This window comes from Tauraco erythrolophus, chromosome 10 (genome assembly GCF_009769465.1).
Source record: "Tauraco erythrolophus isolate bTauEry1 chromosome 10, bTauEry1.pri, whole genome shotgun sequence".
Taxonomy (NCBI): domain Eukaryota; kingdom Metazoa; phylum Chordata; class Aves; order Musophagiformes; family Musophagidae; genus Tauraco; species Tauraco erythrolophus.
The window spans coordinates 19,823,183-19,849,232 of NC_141474.1; the positions used below are offsets into that span (position 1 = coordinate 19,823,183).

The 26,050-nt window shown below is 37.8% G+C and overlaps 2 protein-coding genes across 3 annotated transcripts; one reads left to right on the forward strand and one right to left on the reverse strand.

Annotated features, from left to right (window-relative positions):
• The first annotated feature begins 251 nt into the window (after nt 1-251).
• Nucleotides 252-5,596, forward strand: CTBS (chitobiase). The gene is made up of 7 exons (XM_086617641.1): nt 252-383; nt 878-1,016; nt 1,923-2,131; nt 2,757-2,928; nt 3,455-3,552; nt 4,253-4,414; nt 5,411-5,596. The coding sequence occupies exons 1-7, from the start codon at nt 252-254 to the stop codon at nt 5,594-5,596; spliced, it is 1,098 nt and encodes a 365-aa protein (XP_086473767.1).
• A 2,820-nt stretch (nt 5,597-8,416) lies between these two features.
• On the reverse strand, nt 8,417-25,593 carry SPATA1 (spermatogenesis associated 1). Of its 2 annotated transcripts, none has more exons than XM_086617698.1 (13): nt 25,558-25,593; nt 24,564-24,670; nt 20,917-21,034; nt 18,736-18,789; nt 18,311-18,638; nt 17,975-18,196; nt 16,132-16,258; nt 15,921-15,981; nt 14,821-14,938; nt 14,204-14,329; nt 11,463-11,632; nt 9,359-9,457; nt 8,417-8,521 (listed from the first exon to the last, which is right to left on the reverse strand). In XM_086617698.1, the coding sequence occupies exons 1-13, from the start codon at nt 25,591-25,593 to the stop codon at nt 8,417-8,419; spliced, it is 1,671 nt and encodes a 556-aa protein (XP_086473824.1). The 2 variants fall into 2 exon arrangements, with proteins under 2 accessions (XP_086473824.1, XP_086473826.1); XM_086617700.1 differs by having other exon boundaries at nt 14,821-14,934; nt 15,917-15,981.
• Nucleotides 25,594-26,050: the final 457 nt, after the last annotated feature.

Sequence of the window (26,050 nt, forward strand, 5' to 3'; positions counted from 1 at the left end):
CCCCCGAAGGTGGTCCGCCAAGGGGCCGATGCGGGGCGCCCCGCGGTGCCCACGGCCACGCCACGGGCCGCGTTCTGTCCCGTCCTCCCCGCCTGGAGGCCGCCCCCGGCGCACCCCCGCCCCTCGCCGGGGACACCACGGCGGCGCCACCGGGGGCGCTCCCCCGGCGGGCTGCGGGGCGGAGCTGCGGGGCCGGGCTGGCACCCAGCGCGCCGCGCCCGCCGGCACCCGGGCGGAAGCGGCGAGTCGCCATGGAGCGGCCGTGCGGTCGGTGGCTGCTGCCGCTCGGGCTCCTGCAGCTGCTGGGCGGCCCCGCCGCCGGTGCGTGCCCCTGCCAGGACCCGCGGCTCTGCCACCCGGTCACGGGCACCGGCGGCTTCGAGGTGCGCGGCCCCCGGCGGCTCTGGGCCCCCAGTCCGGCCCAGCGCGGGGCGTGCCGGAGGCTGCGGAGCGCTGCCCGGAGAGGCGCGTCGCTGCCGGCGGGGAAGGCCGGTGCCGGGGCGGCCTGCGCGGTTAGCGGCATGCTAAACGCACCGCGGGCCGCTGCCGCATTTGAAGTGCCTGCGTTAGCGTCGGACAGACTTGTAAAAAATAGGTGCATGTGATTTACAGGGAAGCGTCGGACTGCGATGAGTTGGGTGTTGCCGGCTGCCGTGCCCGCTGCTGGGTGAAGCGTTGCGCGCAGCTGCTGCAAACTCGACCCTTCCCGGCCCGGCGGCCGCGGCACCGCCCGCGCCCCGGGAAGCTGCTGGTGCGAGCGGGCGGAGCTGCTTTCGCGAGACACGAGCCCGGTGCCTTTGTAAGAGGCATGTGGAAAATAACGGTGCTGCTGAGAAGGGCTTGGCGCTAATGAGGGTGCTTTTTACCCCTTTTCCAGGTCTTTGTGTTCGATGTGGGAAAGGAAACCTGGAAATCCTACGACTGGTCAAAAATTACAACTGTGGCAGCTTTCGGAAAGTACGATCCTGAGCTCATGTGCTATGCTCACTCTAAAGGCTCCAGGATAGTACTGAAAGGTTGGTTACATTACGAAACTGTGAATTTTCGTGTGATCCATGGATAAGAACATATGTACATAGGGCTATAATACCTTGACGTTTCGCACATGCTGGTATGCAGGGTATTAAGAGAAAACCAGCAGTGGCTTCTGCCACAGTAATAACAAAACCATCCCAGTGACATCTAAATAAAAGTTCTCTAACAGGGAACATCACAGCTATAGAGGAACTGGGAGGAAGGGAGGAAAGGAAAAACCTGTAGAAGGTATTTATTTGGGTCTGTGTTCCGGATGTTATGTGGAGTACCCAAAAGACAGGGTAGGGGAAGGGATTTTAAGTAATTTTTAGTATTTTTCACATAAATCAATCCTTCTGTATTAGGAAGCGGTTGAGTTTTAAAACATGAATGCTTGGGAACTCTGTGCAGGTACAAATGCTGATTAGAAAGACAAAGTCCATTACGGTTTACATTCTGTAAACCAGTTTTGGCTCTGTTGAGGCAAAAATGTAATCCAAAGCCACAATGTGGAAAGCAACAAAGGTTGAACATGAAAGTATGTCTGTTGGAGCAGTAAGACACAGTCCTTCTGGCTCTGTGGAAATAACTGAAAGTACCTTGATTTCAAGAGTGGAAGTTTACAGTGGCTGAAAGAATATTAAGCAGAAGTAAGGAGATTAAAATTACAGAAAATATCCAAAAGGAACTTAAACACCATTGTTGTAAAGAACCTTAGTAATCTCTTTGGAGGTGAGTTCTCAAAATTACGCTGGGGGGAAAAAGTTAACTCCTTTGTGTTTTACCAGTATGGGTGTGGGGATTTTTTATTTCGTGGTTATGTTTGTTGGTTTAGTAAAGACAAACGTTTCCTCTTTACTGTTACTGTGGTGCAAATACGTGTTAACTCTTGAAGGCCTCTTGTCTAGGTGATGTACCGCTTAAGGAAATTGTTGATCCTGCTAAAAGAGCGACATGGATATCTCAACAGGTGGACCTTGCAAAGAAACAGTATATGGATGGAATTAACATAGATATAGAGCAAGAAGTTAATGAAACCTCTCCTGAGTATTATGCATTAACAGAGCTTGTTAAAGAAACTACAGATGCTTTTCACAGAGAAATTCCAGGATCACAGGTAATAATAATTTTCTTTATACAAACATTAAGTTTAACTTTATGAAGTGCAAGGAGTTTTGAGAATGCTGTTTAGCATATGAATATGAAAAAAAATGCAGATGTAAAGCATGATATCCTCATGAATGGTTAATTATGAGTGTTAGCAATGGTAAGCTATCGTAGGAATCTCCCTTTTTGACCTGTGTGAATTTACATGGAAGAAGAGTTTCGCTGAGATTTGCAGATACAATGTATAGCCGTGTGTGAGCTGGCAGTTAGTAGTATGGCTTCATTCATCTTCCAAAGTAGCAAATACAGCCTGCTGGTGCAAAAGCGTGAAAATGTTTTAGTAAACCCATCACTAAAATTTTAAGGATTTGCATCATGCTTCTTATTTTTGATGAGATGGTTTTCATGTTGTATTTGCTGTTTTGAATTCACTAATAGGGACATTCACTGTTTATTATCTAATGTTCGTTTTATTAGCTGAGCAGCTTCTCCTGTAGTTCATTAGTATCACTGTGTGTTAAAACACTGTACAACATTTGGGAAATACTGTCTTTAGAAGTTACAGCTTTTTTTAAAGAGAAAACCAGAGCGCCTAAGTGCCATACACGATACTGACTTGTGTGTTTTTCCTTCAGGTAACATTTGATGTGGCTTGGTCTCCAGCATGCATAGATAAAAGGTGCTACAACTACACTGGGATTGCAGACGCCTGTGACTTCTTATTTGTGATGTCATATGACGAACAGAGCCAGATCTGGACAGACTGTATTGCAAAAGCCAATGCTCCTTACCTGCAGACTTTAGTTGGTGAGAACAAAATGCCTTCCCAGGAGTTGGAACACTTCCATTTGTTCACATGAAGAAACAGGAAAGATTGCCTTTTCTTAGACAAGTTTTTTGGTTGTATTGAGGCTTTTAAGTGTGCTCAAATATGTGTTGTCCTTATGACACTTTGGATAGACCTTTAGCAGTTGTGTGTTGTAATTGTCTAGCCCTCATGTTTGTGAAGCACACTTGTAGAATGACAAACAGCAGCCACAGCAATGGTGTCTGCCTGAGCTTGCAAAGAACCTGAAAACATTTGTGTCTCATTCTTGTGAACTGCTGCTATGGGCAGCTGGTTTTAAGTGTGAGCAACTCGAACAGTTAACTAGGATCTGAATAGAGCAAGTGTAGGAATATGCAGGTGGGAGGTAAAGAAGAACTTGTGACTTAGCCTACGTCTGGGAATCATGCAAGTCCTTTATTGGCTCTGGCTCTAGATTAGTTCAAAGAATAACAAGCATGGGAAAATGCAATCATGCATCTTAATTTTTATTTTCTTCAAAACGAGGATATGAAGAGTACATTACTATGGGCATTGATCCTAAGAAGCTTGTGATGGGCGTCCCCTGGTATGGTTATGACTATGTCTGCCAAAACCTATCTCAGGTAAGGTGGAAATTATTCATTTGCAATCATACTGTTATTTTTTTCCTTGGAAAGAGACAGATTTTGGTGATCCTGTTTTTGGATCTGTGGTCGGATGGATAAGAGCGTAAAGCTGGGAGTCAAGACAGAGGCTTTTGCTTGACTGATAACTGATGAGCAGTGTGTTACCAAACAAGGCACCTTCTCTCTCCCTAGGCAACCTGAACCCATGATACCCAAGCACCATGTTTGACTAAGGAGCTATAGATGTTATCTGTATGAGGAGAGATGATGTCCAAAGGCACTACAACACTTGTATCTGCCTTCTCGACAGTCAGTCTCTAAGGTCACTGGTTAAAGACTAGGTGCAACAAACCACAGCAAACCTATGACTGTTAAAGTATAGCAGTTTATGGATAAATCATGGAGTCTCAAACAACATTATACGTATGAAAAATGTAAGAGTAAATTGAAAGTGGAAAAGATAAGACAACTGTGTAAGTTGAATGATGTCTACCCAATCCTGTATTACTACAAAGTAAACAAAATTTAACTGTTTTAATTTACTTCTGTCTACTAATAATATGTCTGGCACAGATACTTGAGGATTTGGGATTTTGAGACCCCAGTGCCTTTTGTGACTTTGTTCTTGGCTGTTCTGCTATTTTTGTGTTCACTATATCTATATACAGGAAACTCATGCCTTCTGCTTTTATTTCAGGATCATGTTTGTTCCCTTTCCAAAGTACCTTTCCGTGGGGCTCCTTGCAGTGATGCTGCAGGGCATCAGGTTCCCTATGGAGCAATTATGAAGCAAGTGAACAGTTCTTTTTCAGGGGTGCTGTGGGATGAGGTACAGAAGTCTCCGTTTTATGAATACCAGGTAAATGTCTTTTATAAGACACCATGTTGTGGAGTAAATGTTCATGAACCATAGTTCTTTGATTATAAAGTTTTCAGAGTTAGATTCTTCCATATATGTTTTCTGCTTTTTTTTTTTTTTGTGTAGTAAAGGATGGCTGCATTTCCGTATCTTGAGATTTCTAGTCTAAAAGGGGAGTGCAGTGACTGAAGACTACGGGAGTAACAAAGATCTCAGTTACTTTGCCGTTTTCTCAAGAGATTGTATCATTTCAAAAAGGACATTTTGGCACAAAGAAATCCTATAGCTCCATCCTTCCCTGTTATAGTTACTTTCATGAGTTGATGACCGATTGAAACTAAAACAGATTCTGAGATGCTGTTAAGTTTTTCTTACACAATGGCTGGCATGCATGCTCTCTTCTGCATTTGATTTCTACATAATATAGTGAAAGAGTCAGGCATGATTGTGCTTACATGAACAACACAGTGTATACATTTTGTCTTGTTTTTTTAGACGTAAATTTAAGTTTCAGGTGTAGATGATTAAAAGGTGTAAGCAATGACCAGGTCAAAGCAACATAACTTTGACAAAATTTTATAACCTTCTCTAAAACTGTTTCTTGCAGAAAAAAGCACTTAATCTCTAACTAAATTCACTTGTAAGGTTAGATAGCATATGAGAGATTTTAGCTTTATTTAAAAAAAATATTAAAATAAAAGTTAGCTAAGTCTTTTCATCTAACTTCAGTTGAAATGTATCACTGTTTTATAACTTATATTCTACAAATAAAAAAATGGCCAAGTATTTGACTTAAAGTTTAATTGTCCTATGTGAAAAATAATGTGTAAATCAGGAAAGTATCATTATGTAAATCTACATAGCTTGTATAGCTGAGTTTTTAGTTGTACTTTTCACTGTGTTCAACAGAAAATGTATCAAACCTCAATGAACTTTAATATCTTATGTTTATATAGATAGGTAGATACTGATGCTCCTGTTTAAATGTTTTTCTAGGATTCTCTTGGTCACTTCCACCAAGTATGGTATGATGACCCTCGCAGCATTTCTCTAAAAGCAGCATATGTGAAGCATCGAGGTTTAAGGGGCATTGGCATGTGGAATGGAAATAGTCTCGACTATTCCAGGGAAGCTCTGGCGGAACAACAAACTGAAGCAATGTGGCAAGCCCTGACACCGTAAGAACTTTATGAACCCTTGATTTACAATGATGAAAATTGGTATTTTTTTATTGTGGCTTATACTATCATAGATTTTTTTGCTTTATATAACTATACCATGACTACAAAAACTTTGAGAACTAGCCAAATTAATCTTGTTATTATTTTGTATGCAAAGCCATATTTTCATTCTTCAAGTAGTTCCAATGTTGCTTTACCAGTGTGGTTTTTTTTTTGAAGACTGCTTATCTTTTTCATTTTTCACAACTGCCGTAAGTTGGTTAAAGCTTGAACCCAGTGTGTATTTGGGAACAAGTAAGACCAAGCGGATTTATAGGAGCAATCTAATAATGGTCCTCTGCTAAGACTACCTCGTGCAGCCAGTACTCATTCTGGGATTGCATGGTGCACTCTCAGCTTTCTGACTTCCCACCCCAACCTATATTTTAGCTAAGTCACTCTTGAATCGGATTAAACACAGAGTACTGGAGAGACAGATTGCTGCTTATATGCAACTTGGTGAAGCTTGTGCTTGTACTTGGTTACTCTTCTAGAGATGAAAATATTTTATAAACTGAAGAAATTATGTAACATGAAGTAATTTCCATTAAGATTTTTATCAGACTTATTGTTAGAAAGAAATATTCAATAAACTCCAGTTTCACTATGTTTATGTATCACATAAATTCCTGAGTTTCAAAAGCCAAAAATATTGGACCTTATCTTGAAGAGGGAACATTAATATGGAGAGGACTTGGATAATGTTTTCTTCCATTTCAAACTTATTTACTTCCTCAAAACTAGAACTCAGAAGCTTATTTAATGAACTGCCTATGTATTTCTCCACACACTTTAAGATTCATTCAGTAGCCTATTGTTAGTTTTTATGTGGTGTTGCCTCTGAGATATTATGAGGTTATATTTTTTGTAGTTCATTTTTTCATAAAATAATTTGCCTAAAGAAATTGTATAACTTTTAAAAATATCTGTAGTCATGAATGATTGGTGTTTACAGGATTTTTTTGGTTAAATAAAATGCTCTCTTCACTAAGGTTGGTAAACAGTGTTGTCTGTTTATGCTTTACTTTTTCCACATCTTGCAGCCCACAATGCTTTTCTGCTTCTCAGAACTGTTTCACAACAACTGTGCCCTGTTTGACTCCGTTAATTAAACAATTTATTTAGTTAGATATATGTCGTTAGTTGTGGGGGGTTGATTTTGTTTTAGTTTTTGCCCTCGCTAAAGAGTTACTGGGAAAACACCATAAAATAGCACCACTGCCATACTGGTTGCTGAAGAGAAGACAAGAAGACTTCATATGAGTGTCTAACTGCGTGATACTACAGGTGATGGAAAGCAGAAGGTGAAGCGTACTGCTCTCGCTTGAAAAAAAAAAATCCCTTGGAAAAACAGAGGACTTCACTAGAACTCTAGTCACTAGATTTTAGGAGACATATTTTATTTTATTATTTTATTTTAGGAGACATATTTTATTTGACATATAGATACTTTAGAATTTGTATTACTATTTATATGCTAAAATACTGTAAGATATTTGTGAAATTGACAGGTCTTCTGGAGTGGATGATCTGAACTACAAAATCCTAACTGAAGGCCAGATAACTTTATTATAAAACTGTCCTTCCTGTAACAAGAATCATGAGTTGGTACTTTTTATTTTTTTTTTAAATTTAGGTTCAGATTTTCCAACAGCTAGTTGCCTGCTATTGTGTCTTAAATAAGACATGATTCTGAAATAGAGGAAGTAGGATTCAATCCTGAATTGAGCAAGAGTCATTGTAGTTTTAATAATTACTTTAATACTTTAGCACCAAAATCTTTCTTAAATCCTATCTTAAGAAAATAAATTGGATAATGGGTGGTTTGACTCAAGACATTTCGAAGTTACTCCTTTTGAGAGTTGCATAATTTTCGTATTACTGGTTTCCCATAAGTGTTGCACTTCCAGTAGTAAATACAGCCTTGTCAGCTTTTAAGCTGACATCAATTCCCAGCACGTTATTTTTCAGCTTAACATAATAACATCTGGTACTGCAAAGAAGCAAACAGGAGAGCTAGAGAAGATGCCTGTCAAGAAGAGGTTTCTGATTGCGCTTTCAGAGAATTGTTGTTAAGCACATGCATGAGCTTCAGCTTAAAAGAAAAACACAGTATGCAATACTGTAAGTAGGACAAGGATCATCATTACCGCTTGTCCAAGACAAAGCTTTCATCTTCCACTAACTATAGAAGAAGGTTAATGTCCATATGGCTTTCCTAACATAAGAGGGAAGAAAAATGGCTTAATGTGAAATAAGGTAAAATTCTCTGAGATTTTGTTCATAATAATAAGGTAATAATACATTGGTAATTATAGATAGGCATACTTATAATGACAAAAATATACCTCAGTAAATAGCTACATAAAGGATTACTGTTGCTGTAGTTCTACAGAAGGTGTATTTTAATCATTTTCCAGAAATGAAATGTGTATGCCTGAAAATAAGAACAGGAGGTTATAGATTATAGGTTTATTTGCTTAGCATACCAATGTGATGTTACACAATTCACTATTTTCCACTTTTAAAATAACTGGTTTTGCTTTAGACACATTACTAGGTTAAAGTGTATGTTTAAGTAGCTGACTAATCTTGCAGTGAGATTTAAAAAGGGAGCTGCAGTACCTCAGTAGCCTAGTATACAAATTTCACATTTATATAGTTTATGTATTTCTACAAGATAACTTCAAGAACATACAAACAAATGCTCTGAAATGATAAGCTTCTGTATACGTTACAGACCTTCTGTGGACTTTACAGATGTTGAAGTCATGTCATCCTCTCACATTCCTGATTTTCTGGACTGTAGAATAAAAGCTGAATGAATCTTCTTCTGTGTCAGTTCCGCTCTCAGTGCTTGTAAATCAGATGCTGCCTGCTTTCTCATCTGCAGAAGAACCAGTAATTTAAGGAATTGCAATTCAAGGAAGTTTTTGGAGTTGACATGCATATGGGTTTATATAACTAAGACTGAATTTTACACAGGATGGCTGAATAATAGGACACATCTTTCATCTTTAAAATTTTACATGTCTAATTAGATAGCCTAGTTCTAGCACTGCTTTCTTGTGTACTCCACCTTAATGTTTTTAAAAGACAACTGTGAAATTCATTGTTCTTTCCACTCATTATACAAAGCAGGAGGCATAACCTCCTAGGTTACCCAATAAACAGGGGCATGGGCAATCTCTGTAATATAGAGCACTCCGATTTCAAGCATTCAAAGCTGAAAAGCTATCCAGTGTGAAGGCCTGCACCATCATCCTCCTTCCAAAGGGAGCCATAGGCAGTGCTGGTATGGAATGAAGCAGATGAAGACAACTGCCATCTGCTTGGACAGACATTCTCTTTTTTTTTTTTTTTCTTTATACCATTTTTTTTTCTCAGCCATGGTCTACTACTGATCAGTGCCCCACCAAGTACGTTCCTTCAATTATCTTTAAAGTGAAATGGGAATTTTATGAAAGCAATTTTGGAGCTTAATTTACCAAGTAAATGCAAGCTTAAAATCTAAGTGCGTGCTTGAATGCCATACATTCAAAATCCTCTAATAACCTGGTGTTCTGGAGTTATTTGGCTCAAGCGATAAAGTTATGATGACAAATAACACCATAAAACTAACAGCATAAAACAAGAACTGTTTAGCAACTATTTACATCATCTAATGTTTTGGAAGATCTAAGGTTTTTAACATTTTGACTGTTCTAATTAAAAGGCAGAGTACCTTAATTTCTATTACGAGTTTCATTTTTGTATCATCTAGCTTCCTCCTCAGTTGATCGATTTCATGCTGCACTGTAGTAATCCGAATGATTGTGTAATTCTGTATGAAACAACACCATCAACAACACTTTAAGTGCAGCATTAATGCATTGCTCATTCATTGGGTGTCACTACATCACTCAGAAACAATCCTCTAAACTCTTTCTAACTCCCCTGTTTCCTTTCAGTCCTTAATGTGTGCTGGGCTGTCTCCAGCCTGTGAGCAGTCTGCTCACAGCTCCCTTCAGCTGCCAGCCCTTCAGCTGGGCACAGAGGTTCTTCCACTCCCTATTGCTTTGAGAAGTTAACAGCCAGCTCAGATCTTGTAAGTGACAACACATTGTTTTGCAATTATCTTTTACGGCTACTCCTCATTTATAATAAAAGAAAGATATACTTCAAATCATTTTTTTTTTCTCTCACAGGTTTAGCATTACTGTCACAGTACATTGATTGATGAGATTGCTACACTCATGTCATGTTTAGTGCAGACAAACTCCTGGTTGTAGAGCACACCATTTCAGCAGTAGCTGTGGATGGGCATATCTTTGAATTAACCTGTAAAACTAAAATTCATGTTTTCAAAGTGTAGGTTCTGATATTCAGCTCATCTAAGTCAGCTGTGGTCCCTTGAAGTCAGTAATACTGAGGAGCATGTGTGTGTCTCTATGTGGTAATCTCTTGATGTTCCAAGCCTTTAAAAATGCTATTAAAGTGACAGCTGAAGCAAATGATGTGATAAAATTGCCCATACAAGGAATTGTTGAGGTATCTGTAGCTTGTCATCTCTAAGCTCCTGCCATAAGCTTCTCCCCACCCAGGGGTGCAGCTGCCTGCATAAAGGGTCCAAGTCCCAGCTCTGACACTGCGCAGCTGCGTAACTCTGGCTCAGAACACTGAGAGCATGCAAGGTACAAAGTTATTCAGGAAAAAACTGGGCAGGGCCATCAGACTAGTTGGGGGCTACTGAGGAATCACCGTGTTGTTGGATTGAGTTACCAGTGTAGACAAAGCATGTGGAAGAGGAGAAACCAGCGACAGTAGGATCTGTTTCCCGGAGCCCAACTCTTCCTCCCTGACTGATGCCTGCCTGGCGAGCTGAGGTGCTTCACATGGCACACAGCTTATGAGGGGTGGAGAGCATACTTCTGCTTATCCTAATCACTCCTTAAATCCTGGCCATCTATCTTCTGTGTGTGCTGCCCCGTCAATAATCGCTGTGTGCTTTTAAAGTGTGCATATCCTTCACATAAGGCCTTTTTGTGCCTAGTCAGGGAGACCTAAAAAAGCCTGTTATCCCTCCCCAAAAGAAGCGATTACATATCTGAACATAGCTAATAATACAATGTAATATCAACTCTATTAATATTTTATCATATTTATATTAAGACAGCTCCAAGAATACATATTTGCATATAATATGCACTTTTAGATTATACTGTATATACACTCTCCCACCTTTCAGATATAAGAAAGGGACATTCATTTTTCCTAGTCTAGCTTCAGATTTGCCAACAGACTTGCTTCCATTAACACATTTAGAAAATTTGCAGATACAACACTTGGGAAGGGTGTTTCCCCCTCTTCTTTTATCTTTTCTTTTTTTAACTCCTCTCTGAACTTCCCACGATTTGACACCAACAACATAACACAAGGATCACAGTTGCACAATAGTTCAGGTGCAACCACTCCAAAAGCCTCAGAGATGTTTCTTATCCGCCATCACAACCAGAATTCATTACCTCTGTACGTGAAATTTGGGATGATGACAACAATATATAACTGAACAAGTCATTAATCATACTGAACTAAAGGGGAATTTGTTATGAGCAGGTATTGCACAAACACAAAGCAGAAACAATCAAATGCTCAGATTCAAGTACTTCTTCAGTCTTTTTGAGAAGAATAGGTTGAAGTAATTCCATACCTCAGATCATTGAGGAATATTTGGCTGTTAAAGCTAGTTTACAAGTCATTGGTTGGTGATGAATTTGTTACTTTAATTTGTATTTTATACAGAAAAACAGGCTGTGTAAAAAGAGAGATTAAATAATACAAGGAAATACCTTGGAGTTTATCCTATTGTTTGGTCGTTTTCGGCTATCTCTGGCTTCCAATTGCAAGAGTAATTTCTGGTGGTAAAGTTCTGAATCTTGTAGCAGTTTGTTTAAAGCATCCTCCAGTGAAATCGTAGCTTTCTTAGTTTCAAAGTACTTCTTTTTCCATTCCTCACGAGCTACATAGGAGAAGAGTAACAGTGTTTGGTCTTGTTCACCTTATCGTAAGGTCTATCGAAGACAGTACTGACCAACTAATCTCCCAAGATTGAGAGTTGGCCAATTCATGCATTAAAACATGGCAGTACAGTTCTTTAACAAAAGCAATTAGTGAAAAAATTAATATCACATTCACTATAAACGCAACTGAGTTTTCACACAATCACGTGCAACGCAAGGCTGTATCTGTCCACCAAGATATAACAGAAGGTCCAAAACCAACATTTCATTCAGCCTGGCTGTTCTGCTGGTTTCAACTGCACAGTAAGTGCTGCAGACCTGTTAAGACTGGTATGCCCACCACAGTCTGAAGGCCGCAGCTCTACTGTAGCAGAATATCTGCACTGTAGATGTATGCAAAATTTAAGTTCTGCAGGGCCAGAGATTTTGAAGAGCTTAGTTTTATATGAAGTCTCAAGATTATGGGAAACATTTACTTACCTTTACACTTAACTATGACTCCTCCTATGTTGTTAATGTGCTATCAACATCTGGCCCATAAATCCCCCTGTACCTAGTGCGGCAGTTCTATGGCCATGTACGTCCACTAGCCCGCAAAGTGTCTTAAATGATTCCTTCTTTCAAGGCTTATTTTAGGAAATCAGGACAACTGCTTCTCAGAAACTTACCAAAAAGAACTCAGCTGTTGGATGACTATACAATATGTAAATGAGAGTGACTGTCAGCGTGGCAATCTTAGGAGGATTTTAAATAATGACTAGATCGCTGTTCCTACAGAATATGCTCTTCCCTTCATACCTTGTGAAGGAACACTTTTGCAAATGAGCACTTACTTATGAAACTCTACAGGTCTGATAAAAATAATTCAGAGGTAAAGACACTTCTTAAGAACCTGCAGGAGCTGTTTGAATCTTTGTGAAATAACCTTTATTTTACCTAACTGGATAACATACTTTAAGACAATGCAGAAGGCTTTTACGACTTATGTCTGGGTTTCAGTTGGGACAGAGTTAGTTTTTCTTTTTAGCAGCTGGAAGAGCTCAGTGTTTGGATATAGTATGGGATTTGTTATACGAAAAATGTTGATAGCGCACTGATGTTCATAGTCGGTACTGAAACAACAAAGACTTCTCAGCTTCTCATGTTTTCCCAGTGTGCAGGAGCACAACAGGCTGGGGCGGAGCAAGGTCGGGACAAAGGGCCCACAACTCCTCTTATGATTTTAATTTAGATTTAGGATTGAGGGCCAAATTGGCCAATGGAGCATTCCATATCATGCAGCATCATGCCCAGCATATATGGGAAGTCAGAAGCTCTCTGTCTTCTGGGGGTACTCTCTCAGACTCTCAGAGTTCTCTCTCTGGCTCTCTTTTCAGGCCTCTCACTAGTCCAGGACTGCGGTGTCTTATCTGTTTCCGGATCGCATGCCGGGACGGGATGGGCGTTTGTCACCGGGCGGTGAGCAGTTACACTGTGCATCACTTGTTTGTATATATTATTATCATTAATATATAATTTAATTTTTAATATATACTCGTACATATATTATTATTATTTTATCATTATTACTTTTAATTCTATATTATTATTATCAGATTGTTCTTATCTCAACCCATGAGCTTCCTTCCCTTTCCCCCTTTAATTCTCTTCCCCATTCCCCCAGGGTAGGGGGAAGGTGAGTAAGCGGCTGCATGGCATTTAGTTACCGACCAGTTTAAACCACGACATCTCAGCAGGGTAAATTAGCTTGCCTTGCAGCTCCATGTTTCTACAGATTCACTGCTTCAAGTACCCAAGTTTGTTTTTTTTTAAATACAACTCATGCTGCAGAGTGCAGTGTTGCCATGCCCTTAGAGAATAACTGGAAGAATTGGCTTGTCTTCTCCTTTCAACGAAGCTACAAATAATAGGTGAGACTCCTAGTGATTTAGCTGTATTTAAGTACAAAGATAATGCTCTCAAAACATCAAAGTGACTAAACCTCATCTATGTTTAACTGGAATGTGACTTAGGGAGGATAGTTTAAACTTGAAAATAATTTTACAAAGAAAATTTGGTTGGGATTTCAATAAGATTTTACCTTGTTAAAAAACAAGGTTTGTCAAGCTTGTCATGACAGGCTTGTAACTTCCATGCCATAAGCTAAAAACCATTAGATAGGAGTAACAAAAAGCATTATGCTGCCAATTTAACTAGAAGCCCTATCAACACAGGAAAAATTCCTGTAATCACCAGCTAAACGCAGGTTTAGAATATGTCAGCTGTCCTGGGTCTCAAACAGCGAAGCAGTAGCTCTCTGGGCACTATACGTACAAGGGACACAACTTGAATGGTTTATAAAAGCCAGGTTATTTTTACATTTATAAGACTGCCACAAAAAAGTGGAAGGAAACATTGCAACCATGAATCTTTCCAGCATGCTATCATACAAACGACCCTTCTCGGAGCTATTGGTTAGCAAACTGCTCTCTCTGTAATTAAGCTCACTGACAAGGAGATAAACATTTTCATATTGGTTTTCAGTGTCATTGCTCAATCATTCCAAATTCCAAAATAAATTAAAAGTGTACCGTGGTATCTCCTCAGCTTATTTTTTTCCAGTAGCTCTTCAGCTTTTTTGATCAGTTCTTCTCTAGTTTTTTCCATGTGCCTTCTGTCTTTCTTCGTTTGTTGCAATTGTTCTACCACCTTGTTTTCTAAAGATATTGTAATTATATTTAGCATCTGGTTACTGTAAGTAGGAAGAATCAATCAAGATTTTTGTAATGCACCCATCATAAGTCATGCCTAAAGCTCTGTCAGAACAGACAGTAGAAATTCTTTTATTTTAATAAACTATCTCTAACTTTTTGAAATGGCTGGTGCATTAGAAAAAAGTAATAAATCCATCATGCATCCAGGCATTCACGCACACGCATAAACAAGTAAACACCCTTTTATATACCCAGACAATGTATCACTAAAACTATATATTCAAAATATATATACACTGCATACATTGAAAACTCTTGCCACATGGAATTATAAATGCCTGGAATTTTCCAACCACAAATTAACACTTTATAACAATACTGTGAATGAATGTATGTACAAATTCTTTCATAAACTAGGTATTTCTGTCTTCATTAACTATTCAGTCTTGATTAAATGTTCACTTCCCTGCAATTTCTTGGAATCATGTACTCACTTGCTGCTTGAACTGCAGGAACTTGAGCTGGATTTACAGAAAATGCCAGAAAAGGTGGACTAGGAGGCAAAATCTTTTTTTTTTGACAAGTAAGATGATTTTGCTTGTTTTCATCTGCCTATGGAGTCAAAAAGCACAACTATAAGTACGTACTCATAATCGTGAATAGTTACATCAGACATATGCCCTGAAAGTGGCCTGAGTGAATGGGAGGGCTGAATTTGAATTCTGCATAGAAGTTTTTTTATTCTGATACCTGTACGAATGATTACTAAACTGCAAACAGCTGGACCTCTGCAAATAAAATCAGAACAGTAAACACTTACATTGCAGAGAACATATAGACAAAAATGTAGACTACTGCTAATTGTTCTTAACCCCACAAGTTACTGATACTCCCATGCAAGACCAGGAATAACGGACCTTAAAACTGCCATCTGGCTCATTGCTTATGAAGTGTGGACTGCCAATTTCTAAACTAAAATTTATAACAGCAGATTTTCAATTTCATTATTATTTTCATAAGACTCCACTACAATAACTTCTGCACAAGAGCTCACAGGCAACAGCTGATAGTGATGGTTATCATGCCGTATGATTGCATGTGACTGCTGAGTTTCCCTAAATAGGTTCTTATTCTGATACTATATCATATCTGTGTTTTAAAGGATTTTATAGTTTTTATCAGAAGTTTTGCTTGGCTTGAGAGAAGACAAATTTATCCCATAGGAAACATGATACTATAAAAATGTCACCGATAAAAACAATAAAACTTTACAGTCAAGAAACTAAAAAAAAAATAATACTCAGCTAACATTAATAAGACCAAGATAGTTATTGTATATGTAGTTGCTGCTAAATTATAACTAGAGGTATAACATTCTGATGATGTCATTGTTTAGAAATATGGTTGATTTTTCATTAGCAAATCTGCTAAGTAGCAGTGCATGAATTAAATTTTCTCAATTACTTTCAAATCTACATTTGAGTATTTCAGATTTCTAGTGAGTTACCTGTCTTATAAAATTAGACTGTTTCTAGGTGGAGGACTACATTCATTGCTCAAGGTTACTAAGAATATGGTACCTTGAAAAACACACCTGATTATCCAGTTTTTCACCAGGATCAGCTATAGACTTGCTAGTTCTGTATTGCTGCAAGCTAAATATAAAATCAAAGAAGCAAGTGAAAATTCATGTAATGAAATGGTTTTTTCCCCCATTTTCTTTCATTTACTTGAAGTCTATGAAATAAGTTTCTAGCTATGAATTAATACTATCCATTACTTCAGCAGAGTCATTATTTACTAACCTTTGTTTTTTGCGTAAATATTCTGTGGTTTGCTCTTCCATTATTTTAAGAATTCCAGCATCCTGTGTTCCATCTCTTCTTAGTTTGGTATCTTTTTGGTGGTTGTTATTTTCCATGTTTGTTAGTTCTGTGACAGGAGAGTGATGATCAAAACATATAGATTATATTCACAAAATTCAAGCTGTTTTGACTTTCCAAACCTGTATTAGAAGTTCAGTGAATCGATCCAATAAATAATGTTATCTCTAGGGTTTGGAAATGTTGTGTGAATAACAAAAAGAAAGAAATAAAGAAAAAAGGTATTTTTGTTTTGAGAATTAGTATCTGACTCATTCAGGTAACCACTACAAGAAACATTATCACATATAAGAAAACCACTTAATTATTTCACGTTCCCTAAACTAATTCTGTATCTAACACTTTCTGCCATTCAGAGACTGAAGATCCCCTGCAAACTGGATCCAGCAAAGAAAGGGAGAGCAAAATGTTTTGTGTTTAAACGCTAATGAATAAATGTTATCTGCTTTAAAATATGTACAATAAATATTTCAAAAGAAAATTGCTGGCAGACTTTACCTTTCCTACTACAAAATCCTACATCCTTCATCATTTAAAATGAAGTTATGGAAACCTTTTCAGTTAAATATTTACACATATATTTGTATATTAAGTGGTCTCATACTTAATATCAGTTAACATGATGATGGAGGGACAAAGTATTTTTGACAGATTATAACTGGAAACTGACATTACTGAAAAGTCATCCATGAAAGTCTTTTGTAACACACTCTCCAGACACATCTCAAAGAATACAATATCCAAATTTCTATTTTCTTACTCAAAGTGCTGGATATCCACAAAATCATTCTAACTGAAATCTCTAAGGTGCCCATGCCTATGAAAAACTAAGTATTGTCTCATTTAATAATTACTCATTAAAATAGAGTAAATTTTGCAATAGAATAAAGGTCACCTTTTTTACGTGAAGTGTAAAATTCTACTCAAATATTCAGACTTGTCGTTCAGAAGTATTTCCTAAAAACCAATTTATGTTATAATTTTGATGCTAATATAGCAGTGGTGATTCAAATCCAATTTACACGTGTCAGTCATGTCTTTCTTGGTAATCACTACAAATTTAGAAATATTAAGAACATTATATAACTGTTCAGGGACTTAATGGCCCTCAATATCCTTAAGACGTCCCATTTTAAAGGAAGTAGTAGTTAATAGATCTCTTCCAAACAACATTTTCTATTTTGGCACAGAACTGTTATCCAGTTAATGCGTGCTTGAAACACCTTAATATTTTTATACTATTTTCACTTTATTACGCTCAAAGAGTTCTCTCACCTCAGTTTTAGGAATGCCACTGTTCAACAGTATATAAACAAACATTATAATGGAGGGAGGGAAGGGAAACGCTTCTTGTTCAGTAGTAAGGTAGCCATGGATAAGAAGACAGTGAAAGTTGAAGTGAATAAACGCTTTCCCTGATAAACCAGTAACAAGATTTTTTTTTTTCATTTAAAATTGCTGTTGAATTATGGGATCATTATCCTCCAATCTTTCTTTACAGTAGCTGCTTAGTAATATTTTTCATATAAATAAGATTAGACAAATGCATCAACTATAGTACGGTGCGTCCCTGTATCAGCACACAGTGATAAAGAAGGACTCATCCAAAGTAGAACTACAACTCTTTGAAAGATGTTAAAAAACCAGAATAATGTTGTGACAGCAATATTCATGGTTTAACTATAGATTTCTTAAAACTTAGCTTTACTCTGCCAACTTTCTAAAACGCATGCCTTAGCAATAAGATGACAATGAACAGTTGTACCCTTTTGATATGTAACATGATTTTGGGGTGTTTGGTTATTCCAGCCTTGTTCATCATTGTGGTTTACGTGAAGAGTAAGAGCAGTTCCTTTGGCTTTGTCATTCCACTTAGGACTGTTATGCTCTTTTTGACCTTGGCTGAGGTTATCACTCTTTCCAGACTCCCAATCTGCAGGATTTGAATGACTCAGTGTGAAAAGAGATCCATTGGATCCATTTTGATCTGCATAATAATTGATATTAGAAAACAGAAATATTATTTTATTGTAAATGTTAACCATAATATTTATTTTTCTCCTCCTTCATCATCCTCCTTCACTACAATGGTTAAACTTACCTTTTTCTCTAAACTGTAACTGTTTTCCTTGAATCCTGTTGCTATGGTCTTGCTTACGTTTTGTGTGCAAAACTGGAACAGGTTCTTTCCCACCCCATTCCACAGGACTGTGCGCTTCCTGATTTTCTAGCTGATGACTGCTTTGTATGCTTTCTAAAAATTGTTTGCTTTTTTCAGATTTTTGTTGGGGAAGACTAGATAATCTTGATCCATGACCAAACCTATTAGCTTCTGCATTAAAGTGATGTCTGTGTTGAGTTGATGATAATGGATAAATATCTTCAAAGTATTCCACTTCAGGTAATAAGTACAATTCAGGATAAAGTGCCTAAAATATGCAGTATAGTCATCAGACAGGACAAAAGAGGAAACGTACAATGTAAAAGTTTCTGAAAAGGATACCTTAAAAGCCATTCAATACATACATAAGGAGGAGCAAACGACTTCAGTTTCAGTTCTGTTTCTTGCTTTTCTTTCACCTTGGAAGATGAAGAATGGAAGTGTAACCAATAAAATACTTTTTTATCAACAATGTTGCATATCACTTAATTTCTGTACTCTATCATCATCTTTACATACTACATTTTTTCGTAACCAGCCCTATCTTCTGTAATGGCCTTATGGGGAAGATGGAACATAGACTACTATTCTATTTTCTGACATGGTACTGAAACTTTATTTTGTTGATTTTTCAAAATCATCAGATCCACAAGAGTACAGGGATGTACTGAATATATTTTTTTTATCCTTTGCACTTTCTCTTAAGTTTCAAAGGACTTCATCCAACAGTCACAGCAGAAGAAAGCCTTCAACTTTCTTTACCAACTGTTGCTTCAAGCTGAATCTGAATGGAAATGCTGAGTCTCACATAATTTTATCTACTCACCTGATACAATACTGCAAAGTACTTAATGTATATAGGAAAAAAAAATCTATTCCTGTTCTCTGTCTTCTTGTATTTATTGCTTGTCTTGATATTCTTTGTGTGATATACACTTTCAGGTTTCCACAGCCATCCAAAAACAAAGTCTAAGATGATCTATGTATATTTCAAGGATGTGCTCCAACAGAAAAAAAAAAAAAAGCAATCTGAGCTTACATTTAATTAATGAATTTGAACTAAACATGGGGCCAAATACTGTTCTCAAAAATGGCCAGGCAATGCCTTTGATTCACTTTTGGAGACACAGGCCATATGCAAGAAAAGCAAGAGCAAATTAACACGATTTTGGTTTATGTTTATTTTTCATTTAAAAGACCCTTACTTGCAAGTAGGGCACCGCTCTTAGCACCACTTACATTGTTACTGTTGTGAAATAGAAGACTGGGGGGGGGCAGGCAGTGTGTGTATAAAAACACTCAACAAATATTTGATCATGGAGATGTAATTCAATGAGGTTACCATGACCCTAAACAACAAATAAACCAGTTAGTTGGTTTATTGCTTTACACTTTGTTATAAAGTTAAACATCAAGCAACAGTAAATATCCCAAGTTAAAACTGTACGTTTGTCATTAAAAATCTTCACTTGTATCTACCATTATCTTTAATTTTCTATTAAAATAAAATATTTCATTAATTTCCTGTCATTCTAAAGGAAACTGGAAAATTTCTCCATTTAGCTCCGAAGTACCAGTAAGGAAGAAAACACAACATGTTACTTATTATCATTCAGTTAAAGACCTGAATTCTTCGAAGACATTAGGCACATTTTCAGTTTTAGATTGTGTCACAGTGTTTAACTTTCTCTTCATGTTTTTCCATCTAGTTTTTGCATATTACCTAGTATTTATTCTAGTCTTCTATGTAAGTAATTTTAGTGATAACTCAACTACAAATGAAATAAAGAACAGCACCAAATTTCCAGCTTGTAATTAATTTCCAAATCAGTGAGAAGTAGTTGAAATGAGAGGTGAAAAAAGTATTCCATACTTATGTACCTGACTTAAGTCTTTGTATATTACAAGAACAAACTTTCAGTTGGGTTGATTTTCAAGTTCATTTAATCTTTAGCTATAGTTTGTAAGATATAAATATATAGAGAATCAATGTGAGGAACAGTTATGATTCAAAGACGTAGGTTTTTGATTACATACATCTCAGGCTGTATTACTGGACTAATTAGCGGAACGTAAATGTACATCGGGAGAAGTTTCCATTCAGAAACTGATCTTTTAAAGGCATTTGGGCAGTTCACAGTAGGAACCATCAGAGGAACTCTTACTTACTCAGCTTTCACTGCAAATTCTTCAACTGCCACATTCCCAACCATGTACTGGTAATAACAACCTTAAGGGGATTTTTTTTTTAATGCAATCAGATTTGTCGCATTTAATCCATTAATTTATCAAAACTAGCACCTTTTCACTGGATGGCAACTAATAACATCTGATGCTTTAAAGGATGTTTCTAATATACCTGTCCAGCTGTGTCTTTGTATTTATGTGCTCTGACAAGAGCTTATGCTACAGCATGTTTAAAACCAAATGCTAACAGTGGTCCTAAAGTTATCCCTATTTTCTTGTGATATTATCTAATCTGCAGGAATGAAATCTGTGGTTTACATTATAAAACAGAAGAGCACTAAAAAAACCCAAAAACTTACCACTGCTAGTTTTTTCCCAATGCATTTTAAAAATTTGAATTTATCTGCAACTGCAACTCCACCCAGGTACTCTCCAAGCTTCTCCCGTAGCACTCTTAATGTGATGTGAGGAGACACCCTAGAATGTTGTTATTCATTAATACATCTGTAAGACCAAATAATGATGGCTAGTTAGTAAGAGGGGGAAGATAATGCTATATACATGCTGGCTTGCATGGACAGAATGACCAAAAATGTAAACTATGTCCTAGAACTGTACCTAATTACATATAGGCCAAAGAATCTTGGTATGGTAAAGTCAGACTATTGTATCTCATTATGGTAGACTGTATTAAAAAGGCTGTCATAACGTTAACCAGCAATATTCATATTTTAGGAATCCCATACAAAGGGAGAATATGGAAGTAGCTGAAATTTGAAAATGACTCCTTCAGAATGCTCTTGCTCATCTGCAGATGAATAACAAAAACATTGGAAAATACAGTCATGCATTTCCATACAGGTGACACAGTTTCATGGGGCTAGTCCGGGACTGTAGAACATAGAATGGTTAGGGTGGGAAGGGACCTCAAAGATCATCTAATTGACATGATATTTCTTACATACCCCTTCAAGCATTGGAGGAGACTTCACCACCGCCCACTTTAAGTAGCAGGCACATTCCTTTGATTTGGTCTTCAACACAAATTTACAGTTGGGTGTGTGCATGCATACAGCAAATGTATTTTAAATCAAAACCGAACACTGCAGTGTGAACATTTCCACCAGAGTTTGAGGACAAAAGAGCTGATGCAAATATTAATTGCATCATTTAATGTACTACTGGAAACCATGCAAATATCACAGTAATGAGCAGTACAAAGATTACTATAGAATAAAAAACATCTCTGCAGGATAAAAACAAATGTGCAAGAGGCACACAAAAGCTCTGCAGCACAACATAAGCAATTCTAAATGCTTCTATGCCACCATATAAAATAAACCAGGGAACAAATTCAGGCCTGAGACTGTTAATCACCCATGCTGATTTGGCCCAGGAAGCTATCACTCTTCAAGCAACGCACAAACATAGCTTGGGGGATAGCACATGTCATTCTCAGTAAACAGTACAGACAAGAACGTGTCATCCCTTCAACTTGGACAGGTCTTCAAAGTTAACCTATCAGAGTTTGTTTGCACCTTCAAACAGTCCAATATGTCTTAATTTCACACCCTAAGTATGTAAAAACACTCAGTTTCATCTCCTAAACACAGTACTTCAGTGGGCTATGATGCTTCCCTCACATTATTTCAAACACCCTGGACTTAGAGGACCATCTTCAAGATCATAAATCCGCCTTGGAGCACAGGCATGCAGCAGAGACTAAAATCTGCAGAGTGGACACATCTAGGCCACGCTGCCTCGTCCCTGTACATTTAGCTCCTGTTTATTTTGATCCCAGCCTTTTTTTTTTTCCCACGCTTGCTGCAGATATTAGCCCTAATGTCATTTATTTCAAATGCATAAAGAAATATGTGAAAGATGGATACATAATTCAATACATATCCTTCCAAGGTCTTATGTGAGAACAGAGATGATCTATAGTTCAACTATCTCTCATTCACTATCATTTCTTCAAGCTGATGTCTCAGAGAAGATACGCTCCTTGAATGGTCATCTGATACCCAATAAATGCAAGCTCTTTCAGAGGCAATTCTAATATTGCACATCCTTCTCTGATAATGCCTGTCCAAACCAGCAAGAAAATCTAAATCTAAGGCATTTACGAACAGCAGGGAAAACACCTAAGTAACTACAATGTATCATGGGAGAAAATCATCTAGGTATACAGAATCTGAGATATGGGGCAGAAATTTTTGCCAGCGCAGCTGCTATGAACATATAATAATATATTTCTTACTTGCTGCCACTGGCTAGTAGAAGACTAGACAGATCTGAGTAATTTGCTTCAGGGCGTTCCTTTAAAAGTCATGCAAATGAGTTCATTGCAGCCATCTCACCTAGAAATCACAAAAGTATGGCTTCTGTGGTGAGGAATGAGGAGTAAATAAAAGATCACAGAGGCTGAGAAACCAAGTTCATGGGAACAAGAACTCAAGGTCATAGACAATTACACACTTAACATTTTCCTCTGATTTCATGATTAATGGAAGTGGCCTGTACTTAGACACCTAAGAATCCTTTGTTAAGCTGACTGAGACAGTGCTAGGATTGTCAAGCTGACTGGACAGAGCTATCAGCAACAGCCAAACAGCATTAGTACCAGCAAGGCTGCTGGTCCCTCTCCTGGATTATAATAAGAGAAGTTTTTAAAAATATTTTTTTGTTTTTAAAAACAGTGATACACTGGCTAGGTGCTACTTATTGCTAATGCTAATGTACTGCAGCATTGCATAATACCCATAGGATAATTAATTAGCAATTAAATAATTAGAAAGACTCATTAGCAAGTAACAAATACCAAGACAGATGCAAACCCACTGAAATTAATGAGAAGCCCAATTTAAGTTCATGCCTCAGATTTGAGTCTTAGTGAAATAAATTTAAACTAGAGAACAGTGGGCAGTGATAGATGTCCAATATCATGAAATGATTTGGAGTTACCACTCCAGCTGTGTATTTTGCACCTCTGCTGTCGACTCAAACAAACAAAATAGAAACATGCACTTATTTCCCCTGGTTTTGAGTAGCCTTTCAACAAAAGAAGCTGCGAGAATTAATATATTCTGTCCTACATGCTCATACCTGACTGCTGCCAATCTTTTCAGCTACACAGTATGTTGTCTTACGTGGACAATACAAGCCTAAATTTAAATTATTTAAAACCCATATTCCCTGCAGTTTAAGTTAAACTGATAGGTTTTGCACAGGAGCAGACAAAGGGCACGTAAAAGCAAGCTCTGTTTCAATACACATCTTTACATTATTTGATTTTTCTACAACTTCTTACCACACTAGATACACACAGATTTTGTAAGTAAAGTGTTTGAGAGTATAAAATAAACTTTCAAACTCATCAAAGGTTAAAACTGCAACTCTGTGCCAGGTTTGGGCCTAGGACTGGAAACCGGGGTATCCTTTCACTAAGTCCTCTAAACAACCACCTGAGAGCACATATCAGCCACATGCTGATATGGGCAACCTTTCAGAAACAGCACTGAAGATGAAAGAAGATAACGCTGTTGCTTGCATGGACTGTAACGTTTCCCCTTGAAAAACATGGCTTAAGCTCTTTCTTCAGACTGAGCTCAGGTTGTCACATCTCTGTTCCTGGGAAGTGACAGGCTTTCCTGCCTTCACTGAGCCGCTCTGTCTTGAAGATGACCCATTGCCATAAAGAATTCAAGATTTTGATAATCAGAATTAATATAAGACTGTGATTTTACAACATAAATTATTCTGCAGAAATACTAGCACTGCTCTGGAAGTACATTTCAATGGTCTACATCTTGGGCTGCAATGGAGCCTGATACAGTCCTAACAGATACAAAACTAGTCATGGGCACCACTTACCCTCCAGAAAGGATTAAAGAACAAATCTCTTCTGACAGACATAATTGTGCTCTATAGAGCAACAGCTAGGCTAAATGACTGAGGGACAATGTAAAGGATCTACCATGTACACAAAACCTAAGACTATACTCACCTTATAAACCCAGCTGAGATGAATTTGCTAGTATGAGCTACAGGAACTGTATTCAGCTTGAAGTTCCACACTTCTTCTGGGACATAAAAAACATGGAGCTCCACCAACTAAATAAAGAACAGATGATCATAACTGTAGATATATTATAAACCTCTTCCTATATGCTTTGTTTTGCTTAAGTGGACTTTCAATTTCTGGAGGTAGAATGGTTTCTTAGATGTTAGCACACCGACTAGAAGAGTGAGGCTCTATCTCACAATGATGCCTAGACAGTGACAATAGCGACTAGTAGAGTAATTTGCAATTGCATACCAGCTGACAGAATCAAAATAAGTCATGTTAGAACAAGCTCAACAACGGAAATGAGAGAAAAGAGAGCCTGCAGTACTGCTGTATGTCACTGTGACAGCAACGGACAGAGCTTACCAAAAACAGTTGATACTCTGGAGTGTGTTATGGTTACAAGAATACTTCAGCTGAAATCCTACCTTTGTTCATCTTATAAGAAGTGCAAAGCCCTGAAAGTTTGATCCAAAGAGCACAACAACTTGGCCTTGCAAGCAAGGAGAAAAATTCCAAATATTTCTGACACTTGTTAATAATATTAGCTGCCTTGGAAGCACATAAATGCTCCTGGTAATGTCTGCAACAAGAATAACTAAGCCTGCTCTCAGCAAGGTTCACTTAGATTGTGTTCAAACCTGTGGTACTTGTGAGACTGTTAATGTCTGGGTCTTGATATTTTTAATGCAAATCAGATGGTATTGACAAGGACGATACACTTCCTTATAAGTAGAAGCCATGCAAATAAGCTATAGTAAACATTTCTGCAACTGTCGAGTTACTAAACTAGAAAAGAATATTTTCTATATATACTATGTTAAAAGCATGGGGTTTTTTCCTCTCAGGTCTGCTAGAAATGGTGCAGTGTCATTTTAATATTTTTATTTGTGAAATCTAAAAAATCTCTATGGAAAAGTACAAAAACTCTCACCTGGGATGTTCGAGGTCTCATTTGACTGAACGACATGTCGGTCCCTCTACTTGATCACAGCAAATGCCAGGCGGGATTTCTAATTTTCTTTTTGTTCGAAACATTCTTTAAGAATGAGTTTCATGATAATCTGTTATAAGAGAAGTTACTCCATTAATGTATTTTATTTTCATTTACTGTTCTTTCGATTTATGAAAATGGAGAAGTTGTTCCTGTGCTGAGGCAGAAGGCTTCCAGCTAACAGCAGACAAACAGACTCAACCGCACCTTCTACACAAGTGAGTATCACCTAAGTAACTGGGGAATTGCTAAATCACAGTCCTGCGGCTCCGCGAGATCTGCCCTGGGGTATTTCCTCTTCACATTTCCTGCTCTTTAAGAGAAAGGACTTCAGTTGTATATAATTTTCTACACAGTTGTACTGTCTTCCTAAGGACACAGACCTAAATCCCCACAAAACAGGATTCTTGCAGGGTCTGGGTTTATCTCTGAC